At 47.5% G+C, this 16,308-nt stretch overlaps 2 protein-coding genes across 2 annotated transcripts in view; both read left to right on the top strand.

Annotated features, from left to right (window-relative positions):
• Window positions 1-7,632, top strand: part of LRIT1 (leucine-rich repeat, immunoglobulin-like and transmembrane domains 1) — an 11,543-nt gene extending 3,911 nt beyond the window's left edge. The window contains exons 2-4 of the mRNA XM_010854375.1: window positions 540-1,006; window positions 4,893-5,198; window positions 6,659-7,632. Coding sequence (XP_010852677.1) covers window positions 540-1,006; window positions 4,893-5,198; window positions 6,659-7,632 — 1,747 coding nt within the window. The remainder of the gene's footprint in view (window positions 1-539; window positions 1,007-4,892; window positions 5,199-6,658) is intronic.
• A 5,948-nt stretch (window positions 7,633-13,580) lies between these two features.
• Window positions 13,581-16,308, top strand: part of LRIT2 (leucine-rich repeat, immunoglobulin-like and transmembrane domains 2) — a 5,591-nt gene continuing 2,863 nt past the window's right edge. Inside the window, exons 1-2 of the mRNA XM_010854507.1 lie at window positions 13,581-13,690; window positions 13,990-14,771. Coding sequence (XP_010852809.1) covers window positions 13,581-13,690; window positions 13,990-14,771 — 892 coding nt within the window. The remainder of the gene's footprint in view (window positions 13,691-13,989; window positions 14,772-16,308) is intronic.

The following is a 16,308-nucleotide window of genomic DNA, read 5'->3' as shown; positions in this document are numbered from 1 at the left end:
AGATCAGATCAGATCAGTCGCTCAGTCGTGTCCGACTCTTTGCGACCCCATGAATCGCAGCACGCCAGGCCTCCCTGTCCATCACCAACTCCCGGAGTTCACTCAGACTCACGTCCATCGAGTCAGATGCCATCCAGCCATCTCATCCTCTGTTGTCCCCTTCTCCTCCTGCCCTCAATCCCTCCCCAGCATCAGAGTCTTTTCCAATGAGTCAACTCTTCACATGAGGTGGCCGAAATACTGGAGTTTCAGCTTTAGTATCATTCCTTCCAAAGAAATCCCAGGGCTGATCTTCTTCAGAAAAGGCAATGCAGTCACAAACTGAGCTATAATTTAACAAAGAAACCCTTTCAATTCATAGATGCAATGTGACAGTACACGAGACAGTCTCAGGATTTCTAAATACTATTCATTCTTCGTGCGTTGCAGGAGGTATGGGCTGTAAGGGGACGTAGCAATTCAAGCTTGAGATCCTTCAGGCAGGTGACTGGGCCCCCTCCACAGAACCTTTGCTGAAATACTCCCATTTCTGTGCCCAGGACAGTGGTGTGCAACGACCCGGACATGACTCTGCCCCCAGCATCTGTCCCTCCGGACACCTCCAAACTGCGCCTGGAGCGGACAGCCATTCGCAGGGTGCCCGGGGACGCCTTCAAGACGCTGGGCCGCCTGGAGCAGCTGTGGCTGCCCTACAACGCCCTTTGCGAGCTCAGTGCCCTGATGCTCAGGGGCCTGCGCCGCCTGCGCGAGCTGCGCATGCCCGGGAACCGCCTGGCCGCCTTCCCCTGGGCGGCGCTCAGGGACGCCCCCCAGCTGCGGCTGCTGGACCTGCAGGCGAACCGCCTCTCTGCTGTGCCGCCGGAGGCCGCGCGCTTCTTGGGGAACCTCACTTTCCTCGACCTCTCCAGCAACCAGCTGCTGAGGCTCCCGCAGGAGCTGCTCGCCACTTGGATCCACCTGCACACCGGGCCCTTCCTTCCCGGTCACCATGCCAGGTTGGTCCTAGGTAAGAAATGGCATCTCTTAAGAGGCACACATTGACAAGGTAGGGTTAAGAGCTCAAGCTCGCAGCCAGACTGCTTCAGTTCACATTCCAGCTCTGAACTTTCCCCTTGTCCCAGGAGGGTTGGGGAACCCTGGTGGAGTCTTGGGGAGTGGGTGAGGAGTATCATCAGAGAGACAGATGTCCCCTAAACATGCTTTGGCTCATGTGGGGTCCAGCATTGGGGGCTGGAGCAATCAGAGTGGTTCAGGGCAGCTCCCGCCCTGAGGCCAGGGAATGTCTCTCAAACGGAAAATTTAGACACCTCACTTCCCTGGAAGTGGGGCAGGGAACAGCAAAGCCCATTCTAACTCTATGTACTTTACAGATTTTCTTACCTAGTAAAGAACACTGTACAGGGTAGTACTTACATGGAAAGAAATTGTTTATTTGAAAATCAAATTTGAATGCCCTTTAAATATATAAAGAAAGCTGAGCACCGAAGAACTGATGCTTTTGAACTGTAGTGTTGGAGAAGACTCTTGCGACCAGTCCATCCTAAAGGAAGATCAGTCCTGGGTGTTTGTTGGAAGGACTGATGTTGAAGCTGAAACTCCAATACTTTGGCCACCTGATGCGAAGAGCTGACTCACTGGAAAAGACCCTGATGCTGGGAAAGATTGAGGGCAGGAGAAGAAGGAGATAACAGAGGATGAGGTGGTTAGATGGCATCACCGACTTGATGGACATGAGTTTGGGTAGGCTCCGGGAGTTGGTGATGGACAGGGAGGCCTGGCGTGCTGCAGTTCATGGGGTTGCAAAGAGTCGGACACAACTGAGTGACTGAACTGAACTGAACTAAATATATATAAATATGTGTGTGTGTGTGTGTGTGTGTGTGTAGTGCCCTCTTCTGATTATAATTCCTTCTCCCTCTCCTAAAAGGTAGCCGTTATGTTTATTTGCATGCTCCCTCTCTTCTACAATATATTCACATACACATGCATAAACATATATACATGCACATAGAAACTTTAGGAATATTTCATCATATTATACATAAAAAACAGCAATTTCCACCCAGCAATAAGTCTTGGAGGCCTTTGTACGTTACCACAAGTGGATCAACTTCATTGTTTTTAAGCTTTGGCATAATATTCCATCATAAAGTTATTATTGTTGATGCTTAGTTGCTAGTTATGTCCAACTCTCTGCAACCCCATGGACTGTAGCCCACCAGGCTCCTCTGTCCATGGAATTCTCCAAGCAAGTTGCCATTTCCTTCTCTGGGGGATCTTCCGACTCAGGGGTCAAGCCCAAGGCTCCTGCCGAGTCTCCTGTATTGCAGGCAGATTCCTTGCCACTGAGCCACGGAGGAAGCCCACCAAACAGTTATACTGCAGTTTATCTGGCCATTCCTCCTTTTACAGCCCTTTACATTGTTTCCCTTATTTTGTTAATGCCTGTGGTGCTGCAGAGAGCATTCTTGACAATGCATCCTTGTGCACGGAGACAAACGTTTCTCTAGAATAGGAAGAGAGAAGTGGAATTTCTGGGTCCATGGAGTGCACAAGTTAGATGTTTTCATATCGACCATGGTCTCTAACGTGCCAGTTCTTACCCACCACCCCACCCCCCACCCATGTGTATGTTTGCTCAGAAAGGTTATTTGAGGAACTCAGCCAGCCAATGTGTGGGCTCCATTCTAGCTGTGAGCATACAGCAGTGAGCAAGATGGATGGACATCTTTTCCTGCATGAGGCTAACGATCAAAGTGGTCAGAATGTTCAACTTTTGCCAATCTGACTGGTGAAAGTTTCACTCTCCTTGCACTTTGCCATTTGTATTTATTCTTTGGGGATTCTGTCCTAACAAGTGAAGTCAGAGAGCTGACTACCAGAGCTGGGGAGTGAGGACTCTTGGGATGCAGATGTATCATAAAATGCATTTAGCCAGTGACACAGGACAGCAGTCACCACGATGGAATGAGGTTGGGGGGTGGGAAATAAAGTAGTGCCTTCTAACCAGTGCTCTGAAGGGCCTCAGAGTCATGGGTATACACGCACGTGTGAATTCACCTGACGTTTTCCCCTCCAAATAGATCAAGTACATCTATGTAAATGTATTAGATGCTGTTGGTTCAGTTTAGTTCAGTTCATTCGCTCAGTCGTGTCCAACTCTTTGCGACCCCATGAATTGCAGCACGCCAAGCCTCCCTGTCCAACACCAACTCCCGGAGTTCACTCAGACTCACGTCCATCGAGTCAGTGATGCCATCCAGCCATCTTATCCTCTGTCATCCCGTTTTCCTCCTGCCCCCAATCCCTCCCAGCATTAGAGTCTTTTCCAATGAGTCAACTCTTCGCATGAGGTGGCCAAAGTACTGGAGTTTCAGCTTTAGCATCATTCCTTCCAAAGAACACCCAGGGCTGATCTCCTTTAGGATGGACTGGTTGGATCTCCTTGCAGTCCAAGGGACTCTCAAGAGTCTTCTCCAACACCACAGTTCAAAAGCATCAATTCTTCGGTGCTCAGCCTTCTTCACAGTCCAACTCTCACATCCATACATGACCACTGGAAAAACCATAGCCTTGACTAGACGGACCTTTGTTGGCAAAGTAATGTCTCTGCTTTTCAATATACTATCTAGGTTGGTCATAACTTTTCTTCCAAGGAGTAAGCGTCTTTTAATTTCATGGCTACTAGTTAGACACTATCAAATTCAATAACAATCAGGGGAGGACAGAAGGACATCACATTAAATGATTCATTTTGTATTTGAGAAATTCAAACATATGAAAAGGAATTGTGTTTTAGGATTGAGGACACATGATACCTCTCTATATATTGGAGGTTCTTTGACAGGGTGGGTGCAGTGACCTGCATTCAGCTCTATGCTGCTGCTAAGTCACTTCAGTCGTGTCCGACTCTGTGTGAACCCATAGACGGCAGCCCACCAGGCTCCCCTGTCCCTGGGATTCTCCAGGCAAGAACACTGGAGTGGGTTGCCATTTCCCTCTCCAATGTATGAAAGTGAAAGGTGAAAGTGAAGTCGCGGAGTCATGTCCGACTCCGAGCGACCCCATGGACTGCAGCCTACCAGGCTCCTCCGAAAGATGTTCAATTTTAAAGTAAAGAGGGCTGAGGATATAACATAGGATTTGATTTCCTGTCATCCTCACTCTTGTCTTTTTGAGCCTGTGTCAAAGGGATCATGGCTCAGAACATCCACCCTCTTTGCTGGAGTGATGCTCAAAGCACACTTATCCTGGGGGGACAGGTGTCAAGGGTCGGGGTCATGAAGCATTTCTAGAAAGAGATTTTGGCATATTTCAGGTTTTGCGGAAATACCCACTGCCTGGCCAGGAGCCTGAGAGGATCAGCCCAGCAGCGGCAGTGGTAACTGGCAATTTTGCCCACATGCTGTCCTGCTGACACGTGCGTGTTAAGTCACTTCGGTTGTGTCTGATTCTTTGGGATGCTATGAACTGTAGCCTGCTGGGCTCCTGGGTCCATGCATGATGCTGTCCCACTCACCCAGTGCTTAATATGATTTACCTTTATTTATATTTATAGCCACCTAGAAAAGGGAGCAATGCTATCATTCTATTTTATTTATTTATTATAAAAAATGTTTGGCCACACATGTGGGACCTTAGTTCCCCGCCAGGGATTGAACCCATGTCCCCTGCATTGAAAGCATGGAGCCTTAACCACTGGACTGCCAGGGAATTCCCAATGCTGTCATTCTAGATGAAGAACCAGACTTAAGGCTGTATAGCTAGTGAGGCAAGGAGCTGGGCCTGGAGGTCAGTTCTGCTGACTCTGAGCTCATGACATACCAGGGGCGCTGGATCTGGGGATCTGAATACCTTAGGCTTACCTCTTGCCTTCCCTCTCACCCCTGCAGGGCTGCAGGACAACCCCTGGGTGTGTGACTGCCAACTCTACGACCTGGTCCATTTCCTAGCAGGCTGGGCTCCAAACCTGGCTTTCATAGAGGCCAGGCTGAGGTGTGCCAGCCCACGTAGCCTGGCTGGAGTGGTCTTCAGCCAGCTGGAACTCAGGAAGTGCCAGAGTCCGGAGCTCCATCCGGGGATGACCAGCATCAGGTCGCCTTTGGGCAGCAGAGTATTGCTACGTTGTGGGGCCACTGGGGTCCCCGGGCCAGAGATGAGCTGGAGTAGGGCCAACGGGCACCCTCTCAATGGCACAGGTGTGTGACCTACAGGGACCACTGTGGTGAGATCCCAGACTAGGATGGGTGGGTCAACAGGCGGGGAGGGGGTTCAGGTTTCCCAGGAGGAGGGATAAGGAAGGCTCTTTACTCCCGTCCTGTCTGAATGGAGTTGGAGGGCTCCACCCAGAGGTGGGCATGGGGGCAGTGGCTTCAGTGATGACAGTGGCACTCAACCTGTTCTGTCGTATTCCACCAGCCACAGACTGGTGGATTCTCGGGGCCCACCCGAGAGGAACAAAACACTGGCTTTGGGGTAAAAGTGCTCTCTTAGTGTATTTAATATTTACAGTAAGTTTCTACATTGTAAACATGAAGCCAGTATCACTAGGAGTAATTAAATGCTAGGAGTTACCATCTACTGAGTTCTTTATGTGTTAAATGTATTATGTACATAATGTCACTGAACTTTAAAGAACAACCTGATTATCTTTCTATTTTGCATATAAGTAAATTGAGGCCCTGAGGGGCTAAATGCTTGGTCTACACCACACAGCTCCTAAGGAGGAACTGGGGCTCCTTAGCCTGTGCCCTTTTTGCTATGTAGACAGAGATGGTTCATCCCTGGCACTGAGTGGAGGGAGGGGGTTTGCAAGCATCACAGCCCACCTACATGCAGAAAGAGGATGGAGGAGGCATCATTTTTTGGCCTCTGACCAGAACACCTCCCATCCCTCCAAGCTTTCTTCTCTGTTTCCCTCAACTATGTTGGCAAGTGTTGTTCTAGGACTGCGAGTTTGAAATCAATGTACCAACAAAACTGTGGAGGAGTTCCACTCACCTAAAACAGAAAAGTTGGAGATGCCTTGGTGGAAGTGGCAGTGGGCCCGGGCAGGGGTGTGCAGAGCACTTGCAGCTGGGCCTCTGCCTCAGGTGCACCCAAACCCCCATGCCCAAAACATCAGCCCACCTCCTCTGAGGGGTCAGCTCTTCAGAACTCAGGCCCCTGAAAGACAGCCCTGGAACATCTCCGATCTACATGGCTGATCATTCTTACACTCTACCCCATTCTTAAAAGTGAACGTGAAGTCAATCAGTCGTGTCCAACTCTTTGCAACCCCATGAACTGTAGCCTACCAGGCTCCTCCGGTCTGTCCATGGGATTTTCCAGGCAAGAGTACTGGAGTAGGTTGCCATTTCCTTCTCCAGGGGTATCTCCCCGACTCAGGGATCGAACCCGGGTCTCCCACACTGTAGGCAGACGCTTTTACCGTCTGAGCCACCAGGGAAGTCCATGCCCCAGTCTGGGTCTCCCCAAATTTAATCCCAGCTGATCTCCATTCCCTTGGCCAATCTAAGAAAAGTTCAATAAGGCCCAGTCTTTTCTCGGGTGTTGGGCAGAATGTACACAATCCAGGGGCTGTGAACTTGGCTGGAAATAGGCTTGGGGCAGATGGGGCTGTTCATTCTCCGTCGTGTGTCTCTCTTCCCCCTTGCAGTGCACCAGGAAGTCTCCAGTGACGGCACGAGCTGGGCTCTACTGGGCCTGCCTGCCGTGTCCCAACTGGACTCAGGAGACTACATCTGTCAGGCCAAGAACTTCCTGGGAGCCTCTGAGACGCTTATCTCCCTGGTCGTCACGGAGCCCCAGACGTCCACGGAACGCAGTGGGGGCCCAGGGGCGCGGTGGGCAAGGACGGGCGAGGGGGCGGAAGCCGCAGCGTATAACAAGATGGTGGCCAGACACGTTCCCCACGTCCCTGAGCCTGGCGTCCCGGCCACCGGGCCCCCCGTGCCCAATGCGAAGGAGCAGCTGTTCCTCCAGCACTTCCAGATGAGACCCCCGGAAGAGCACTCGGACGTGCCGGCCGGCTCCCACGAGGCCCAGACGGTGAGCTCCCTCAAGGTGTTGGGGGACACTTACCAGAGCGTGACCTTGGTGTGGAAGGCCCCCCAGGCTGGGAACACAACTGCCTTCAGCGTCCTCTACGCGGTCTTTGGGAAGCGCGACATGCGGCGGGTGCTGGTGCAGCCCGGGAAGACCAGCGTCACCCTCCGCGGGCTGGTGCCCAAGGTCAAGTACGTGGCGTGCGTCTGCGTGCGGGGCCTGGTGCCCCGGAAGGAGCAGTGCGTCATCTTCTCCACCGACGAGGCGGTGGACGCCGAGGCCACCCAGCGGCTCATCAACGTGGTGGTGATCAGCGTGGCCGCCGTCATCGCCCTGCCGCTCACGCTGCTCGTCTGCTGTGGTGCCGTGCGGAGGCGCTGGCGCAAGTGCCGCGCGGGGGGCTCCGCCGAGGCCACAGGTGCCTACGTCAACCTGGAGAGGCTGGGCCACAGCGAGGACGGCTCGGAGGATCTGTCGCAGCACAGCCTCAGTGAGGCCGACAGACTCCTCTCTGCTCGCTCCAGCCTGGACTCTCAGGCCGTGGGCATCAGGGCCAGCAGACGGATCAACGAATACTTCTGCTGAGGGCCGTGCTTTCCCCTCCCTGCACACAGCTGCCTACACTCCTGCGCCTATCCCCTTCTCCTCCCCCCACACGCTCACTCTGACACCTGAGTCCATGCTCACCCACTCTTACCTACCGGGTGCCTGCTTCCTCTTACATTTACACACTTATAAAAGCACTTACTATGTGCCAGGAAGTGTTCTAAGTGCTTTATATATATCAACGCATTTAATTCTTATGACAGTCCTTTGCAGCAGGCACCACCCTTCTCCTAGCTTACCTGGAGAAGGAACAGGGGGAGTAACTTGCCTGTATCACTTTTTGCTGCGTAACAAATAAAAGCAAAATCGCAGTGGTACAAGGCAGCAAGCACTTATTTTCACACAGTCTACAGGCTGGTGGGTTGACTGGGGTGGCTCTGCTCCCTGTGTCCTACTTGGGGCCCAGGATGGAGACTCAGTGGCTATCTGGAGGAGGCTTCTTTCATGGAGATGTCAGATGATACAGAAATGAGAAAAAACATACAATACCTCTTAAGCTCCTTAACACTGCTATTTCTGCCCATATTCTGTCTGCCAAAGTGAGTCTCATGGCCAAAACTAAGCTTTTAACAGGGCAGAAAGGGACAGTTCTCCCACAGAGGTAATGGTGGGGCAGGGCAAACTTTGCTGGGCAGTGATCTAACCTATGTTGCTCACAAGTACACAGCTAGGAAGTGGCAGCTCTAGTGTTCGGACCACACACTTGCTTCCGGAGTTGCTAGTCCTTACTGCTTCCTACACTGCATCTTGACTACATTTATGCTAACTGGTAGGCACTCACATTTAATCTCTTTGTCCATTTTCCACATTTGTATAGTCACACACATACACATACAGAGACAAACACCATGCCCTCACTGTGGACACTCATGGATTCTAATCATCTGATTTTTAGTAAATTCTAGAGGTTTGGATGATGCCATGAGACTACTGCTCATTTACTCAGAATGTGAGACTGAAGGGATCTGAGAGATCCTCTGAAGCAGGTGGCATGGTACACCCAACACTGTCTGGCACACAGCTCACTTCTGTCCCTATGTAGCACTCTTTGTGATTCTAACTGAAACTTACCTGAGTTCCCGGAGGTGTCTCAGAGCCTCCTGGGTCACTCCATAAGCCGTGTCAAAGGAGGATTCCTATTCAATTTGCTTAAAGGTGGGAAACCTCTGAGATGTGGTCTCTGTGCACAGGAGAAGGCAAATGTTTCCCGCAGAAGGACAGCGTTCTGTCTTGTCTGTAGAACTGTCTTCTATTGAAGAGAACACCCAAGGTGTTTGGTGCCAAGGTCTTTGGGTAACAACTCAGGAAAGCAAGTGATGGGACAGCTTTTTGAAACTGGGCACAGCAAGTGATGCAAGGAAGCTACTTTGTTAGTGTCATCTGAGACCCTGTATTGTCTTTAATATTTGCTGAATATAAAAACCAATGTGATGCAATCATTTCTAAACTACTTCCTGTGACATTTACAAAAGACCTTACAATGGATGACCTTACAACTTATTTTCTTGTTTTCTCTCATTTTGATCTTCAAAATGACCTGTTTTGAAGCCTGGGCTATTTGACTTAACAGACAAGAAAACTGAAGCCCAAAGAGCTGAACAATTTATAGAGGACAGTGATAAATTTTCTTGGAGGATCTGAATCTTTGATAATGTTCCGGCCAGGCTGAGGGTCTTTATTCAGTGTAGATCTCTGCAGTGTGACTCATAGCAGGTTTACTATGGAAATGGGTTTTTCTCGATCTAAGCGAAACCTGGGGTCAGAACCATGAGAGCACCAGTGCACACGAACATGGGATTTTCATACATGTATATTTCCTGCCCATCATCTGGAGGGTCCAACTGACTATAATTTGAGAACCGTGGCTATTGGCTAGAGAAATTATTTGGTTAGAAGATGACGAAGCCGCTGTCTATATCATAGGTCAGCAAACATTTTTTTCTGTAAAGGAAGCCAGATAAGAGAGAATTTAAGCTCTGTTGCTGCTACTCATCTCTTGAGTGTGAAAGCAGTCTCAGACAATATGCAAGTTAATGAGCACGGATGAGTTCAAAGAAGATGTTATTTACAAAAACAGGTGGCAGACTGAATTGGGCTTCCCCTCAATCTAGATGTGTAAAGGCATTCTGCAATGCCTTATGAGACTCAAGTTTCAACTCTGATTGTTTGATGTATGAGACTGACAGGCACTCCCCAAATCAGAACAAATGTAAGTGTGGTAGATTAAAGCAGCCATCTGTTGAAATGATAAAGATATTTTCTCTAAATGACTGAGCCAATCAAGATTGAACAATTACTGGCCCAACTAACATGTAGTCAGTTTTATTGAACCCTGTTTGAAGAAAAATCAGGAACTTGAAAGCAAAAACCTGTTAGTATTTATCCAATATTATGTGTGTGTGTGCCCCCCACCCTGGCACGTGCGCACGTGTGTGTGTGAAAAAGAGCGAAAAAAGATTCAACTTGCCAGTGATTCATGAAGACCTACCTTAGTGGTCTGAATGGAATGGCTCCCCAGATGGTCAGCTTCCCAGCACCCTTCTGTCAGCCTCTCTTTGTGTGTTCTGTCTTCCTTGGTTTGCTCTTGTAGAGAAGAATCATCCTGGATTGTGCTCGTGAATATTCAAGTCATTGGAAAAAACACATTCATGTTGTAAAAAATAAAATGATGTCCTGTTTATATATTAGTCTGTTGGTACATGAGTCTGGTTAGTATAAGTCAATCCCTGAAAACCTAATGTCTTCTTAGAGTCTTGGGAAAAGAATTTCTAATCTCCCAGATGCTGAAGACCAGCCTGTACTATGGTGATCCCACAGCATGTGGCCCTAGGAAGCCTTGTTTGGAGCTTGGCTGAAATCATGACATCTCCATAATGTCTTTCTTTTTTTTTTTTAATGCAACATGGTTATATTCCTCCTGATTTACATAGTAGGTCACTCGATGTAGACTTGCAACCTTACAGGGTACTAAAAGGCAGACAAGCGAAATTTAATCCTGGGAAGTGGATGTGGTTATTAAACTAGGCTATTAATCAAGAGACTCAGCAGCATGTTTAGAAGACTAGAGCTGAAAACTTTTAATCCAAGAGAGACAGAAATCAACTTACAATTATTTGAGCATATTTTATTTGATTATAAGGGCATTGTAGTCAGGTTAGCTTAGGCTTATGCTGTGTTAACAGCTCCCAGATATCAGTGGCTTAACATAGAAACATTCCTGCTCTCATGGAGTCTACTTGAGTGAGTGGGAAATAAGGATGGAGAAAGGGTCCTGCTCTCTTATTCACCCAGGGACACAGGTTGATGAAGGCTCTACCACCTGGAATGGCAATGCTTGTTCCAACAAGAGAAAAGAGAACTTGGAGAATCATGGAGGGACCTTTGAAACATTATTTCCTCCAACATTTCATTGGCGTGAATATTGGTCATGTAGCCCACCTATTTCAAAAGGGCCTAGGGACATAGTCTTCTGTGCGTCTGTCACAGGCACGCCCCAGAGCAAGGGGAGCCTAGAGGACCATCTCAGACATGGTTGGAGCAGGTGGAGGAAAGAAGGAAAAACCCCAGCTGGAGAAAGAGGAAAGATAGCACACCTGCTCCCTAGTAGGTTGTCTGGTTCTCAGTCTGAGCTCTTCCAAAGTTCTGGTCATGAGACTTCCCTTGTGGTCCAGTGACCAAGACTTCATGCTCTCAATGAAGGGGGCCCAGGTTGGATCCCTGGTCAGGAAACTAGATCCCACGTGCTGCAATTAAGAGTTCACATGCCAAAACTAAAGATTCTGCATGCCACAGCTAAGATGCAGCAGAGCCAAATAAATAAATATTAAAAAAAAAAAAAGTTCCGGTCATGTTGGAGTGACTTTTCTCCAATTGAATAGACAGGAAATCTGCTTCTGTCCAGAAGCCAATTTTATCTAATTATTTCACAAACATAGAGTAACTCCTCTTCCATGACCCCGTCTCTACTAAGAATCCTAAGAGACAAGTCCCTAAGAGCATCCTGCCAGAAGGGAGATGGAAGTGTAGTATTCTCAGATCCCTTCCCTTTGTTGTTCCATCTCTTGAGTTTAGTCTTCTAGCCAACAGCAGAGCTACTCCCTATGACCAAATATCAGATAAGGAAACCAGAGGATGAAGGAGTCAGGAGAGAAGTAGCAGTGCAAAGGTGACCTGGCTGATTTCAGAGAGGACATGCCAGTGGGCGTTCTTCTCAAGCTCCCGGCAGACCACTGGAAGGCTGAGTTGAGCAGGATTCTTTTAAGAAAGCTAGATGGGATGAACGGAGAAGAAATTGTAGGGGATGTAGGGCTCTTTTGGCATTTTTATTTTGGGATGAGAAAAGAACTCACTGGTCATTTGTGATACCTGTGGATTGAATCATATTTTCCCACAAAGCAAGCCTGACAAAACCTTGGCCAGCCTGCTAGGGAACTCTGGAATGAGAACCACCCATCGGAGTTGTCCCCTATCATGCCAAACTGGCCAGGTCCCTGTTCCCCCACCACCGTCAGTCTCTGCGTGGGGCTGCCTTGGGAAGGGCATGCAAGCACTGACTCATTTCTCAAAGGGTGTCTAGGCAGCACATCTCCTTGTCGGCCATAGCTTTGTGCCCACGGCACTCTCCTTCCTTTCTAATTTTTTCTTTACCTGGAGAGGAAGTCCAGATATCTAGCCATATTGTAGAGTTAGGTTCTCTGGAAACTCCAGCAAATATATTTGGCTTGGATGGGAAGCCTGGGGTATAATCAGCTTAGTTGGTGACCCATTTCCCCATCACTGGTTAGCGATTAAGCGGATTTTCTTCCCTGAGGTCTTTTATAGGGTATAATATATATGATGAATCTTAGGGGAAGCCGTGGAATTTTGACAGTCATCAGAAGTAATAGTACCCCAAGTAAAAGAAAGTGACTGTCTTCAAGAGTCTGTTGGTCTGGGAGGTGAATTAAACTTTATTGGGTACCTACTATATGTAAGATACTTTATTTTGCATAATCCTAGTATTTCCTGGAAACACTAAAAAGTGTTAATTTTCTCACTTTGCACAGAGAAATTCACTTTTCAAAGATTTCAAGATTAGGAAGCATAAGCTAGACAGAAGGCCTCATGGGACCAGATTCATAGCAGTCTTGCTAGCCACAACATTCCTTGCATCTAGCAAGGGTGTGGCTTAGAGCAGATGACCAATTTATATTTGTTGAATGAATGAAGAATGGCAAAGTATCCAGAATCACATAGAATCTCACTTAAAAAAATTTAACATGTGAGATACACTGCATTCAGGATAAGTTATGTGATTCAGGACAAGAAACATGCTTTGATTTAATCAGAAAGCAACAATCTTGTGGTTTAACCTCTGTATATGATGCTTCTCTGATTCTGGTCATCCAAGCAGCAGGTGAAGCTGTCTTAACTCACAAGACAAATGAATCCACCACATGCTGGAGATATTGCCACTGATAAGAGTGGTTCTAAAATTACTTTGTCAACCATCATCTGAATTTGCGTTTAGAGACTGGTTGAAAGTTCTGGGTTTCAGGAGCCAATTGTGATTGATGAATTTTAGATGGATTCTGGCCAAATCACCTGAACCATGGTGCTCAGAAAAGCATTACTTGCTTGTTTCTCTGATCTTTTCATATGAGACTGAGGGGAGGCAGTATAAGGATTGAATTAGACATCTGCCTGATAGTTTGCTCTCTGGACTGAAGAGCCAGAAAGAGTGAATTTGCTATCTAGTTAGGAGAAATAGCTCCCTCTTCTGGGTTCTTACTGAGCTTATGGTCTGGGCCATTACAGACCTCAGGGCATCCAAGGGCTTTGCTGTGCTGACCTACATCATTATGGATTACCAATAATAGGATTTGCCACTTGGAGGCTTGGACTGTACTTATTTAAAAAACTCATAAGGTAGTTTCTTACAGAAGGCTATGGCTTCAGTTCCTCACTATTTCCTGCTAGTTCTGGTCTTTCTGGATTCACATGTGGCTCAGCCATCCTGTCTGCCAGGATGTGCCTGCTCAGAGGAGAGTTTCAGCAGGTGCGCTGGGCTAGCAAGATCCCAGAAGGTTGTGGGGGAGTGGGTTTTCTTTGGGGATGATGTGGTGTGGGAGAAGGCCAAGATTTGGCAGGAAATCAGCAAAATCTCTTTGAAACTCACTTTAGTTGGTTTAGTTGGTGCTGAAGTTTGATAAACTTTGCATTTTTACCAGAATGGGTCTAACTCAAGTGAATTGCATTTTTTCCCTTCTAATTCATACATCTAATACCAGGATGACCCTGATCCTCCTTTCCAGACTCTTGATGTTCATCTCAAAGCTGTTCTGTTTTTTTGTACAGGACTCTGAAGTGCGTATCCATCTCTTTGGGCGAGATCACAAGGAACCTTTCTGAAGAGTTCAAGCAAGTGAGAATTGAAAACTCACCCATATTTGAACTGCCCCGAGGGTTTTTCATCAACATGCGCACTTTGGAGTACCTTTGGCTCAATTTTGACAATGTCACTGTGATCCACCCAGGAGCCCTGGAGCACCTGTCAGAACTGAAAGAGCTGAGACTGGAGGGGAACAAACTCCGTTCAGTACCGTGGACAGCATTCCGTGCCACCCCGCTGCTGAGGATCTTGGACCTCAAACACAACAGGATTGATGTACTCCCTGAACTGGCTCTTCAGTTCCTGGTCAACCTGACCTACCTTGACCTATCCTCCAATAGACTGACAGTTGTATCCAAGAATGTCTTCTTGAACTGGCCAGCCTACCAGAAACACCGGCAGTCTGGCCATGAGGCTGAGATGCTCTCCAGCATGGTGCTGGCGCTACACGACAACCCCTGGTTATGTGATTGCCGCCTAAGGGGACTTGTCCAGTTTATCAAGTCCATCAGCCTTCCAGTCATCCTGGTGAATCCCTATCTCATGTGCCGAGGTCCTCTCTTCAAGGCAGGGCAACTTTTTCACGAAACGGAGCTCAGTGTTTGCACGAAGCCTCAGATCTCAACCCCCAGTGCCAATGTCAGCGTCCAGGTGGGACAGAATGTGACCCTGCGATGCCTGGCACAGGCTAGCCCCTCACCAACTATTGCCTGGACTTATCCTCTGAGCACATGGAGGGAATTTGATGGTAAGTGCATGCACCCTCTCCATGTATCTGGGGGGCTGGGGAGTTCTGTAGCAACCCTGTCCTCAGAAGAGAAGTTCTAAACTGGATCAATCATGAAGGAGGGGTGCAAGCAAGATTGGGACAAGCCTGAATTATACTCACCACGAGAAAGAATGCCAAGATAGTGCCCCACTATTGGCATTATTTTAAATGGTTGCATACAGATCTCTATAAGACGTATGATGTAAATACTATATACTAATATATTTACATATTTGTTGCATGTAGATCTATCAATATGATATTTATATTTGTTACACACAGGTGTATATAATAATATATTTATATATGTCTTGCATATAGAACTCTATGAGATGTAAGTATGTATATATCACATGTGTATTTGTTGTTTACATATATATATGTAGCATACAGTATGTAAGACATAAATATATATTAGTTGACTTAACATACTGTATAAATATTGTAATATTGTATGTGAACACATATATTCTTTGAAAGCCTTCTAGATGCAAAATACTATACTATTTTTAAATCATAGAATTTATGACTAGAACTGAGTCTAGAGATAACTTATTACTTATTTCTTAAACTTTTCTGAGAAAACTCATCTGAGGTTCTTGTTTGAAATAAAATTTTCAGACCTCTCTTTGGAGATTTGGTTCAATTAGACCAGGGGAGACCCTGAGAACATTTGTTTTAACAAGTGTTTCCTCACTCTGTCATTCCCTAACCTCCAGCTACCTCTTACCAGACAAGGTTCGGAAGTCCTAGATATTGACTGAATTTTACACTTCCTACCACTATGTTGATCAGACCTTATTGGCTTGAAGTTGCAATCCTGGGACCCAGGGAGAGACCTCCAGGGGTCCCACTGCTGGGATTCGAACCTGTCTTTTATTTCCTGAAGCTCAGGCTCTGCTTTCACATCCCTAGCAGAAGTCATCTTTAGTGTTGACCCTGCAGGTTTGGAGCACGTCACGAAGCCAGGGATGGCCTTTCTAGAAGCATCTCGACACTATCTAGAAGACAGCTGGGAATATCTAAGTAAAACCGGAGAAATACAGTCACTCAGATATCAGATCAGATCAGATCAGTCACTCAGTCATGTCTGACTCTTTGCGACCCCATGAATCGCAGCACGTGAGGCCTCCCTGTCCACCACCAACTCCCAGAGTTCACTCAGACTCACGTCCATCGAGTCAGTGATGCCATCCAGCCATCTCATCCTCTGTCGTCCTCTTCTCCTCTTGCCCCCAATCCCTCCCAGCATCAGAGTCTTTTCCAATGAGTCAACTCTTCCCAGGAGGTGGCCAAAGTACTGGAGTTTCAGCTTTAGTATCATTCCTTCCAAAGAACACCCAGGGCTGATCTCCTTTAGAATGGACTGGTTGGATCTCCTTGCAGTCCAAGGGACTCCCAAGAGTCTTCTCCCAACACCACAGTTCAAAAGCATCAATTCTTCAGTGCTCAGCCTTCTTCACAGTCCAACTCTCACATGCATACATGACCACAGGAAAAACCATAGCCTTGACTA

The sequence above is a fragment of the Bison bison genome, unplaced genomic scaffold, assembly GCF_000754665.1.
Source record: "Bison bison bison isolate TAMUID 2011002044 unplaced genomic scaffold, Bison_UMD1.0 scf7180017864341, whole genome shotgun sequence".
Classification (NCBI taxonomy): domain Eukaryota; kingdom Metazoa; phylum Chordata; class Mammalia; order Artiodactyla; family Bovidae; genus Bison; species Bison bison.
This window is presented reverse-complemented; position numbering and strand designations above follow the sequence as displayed.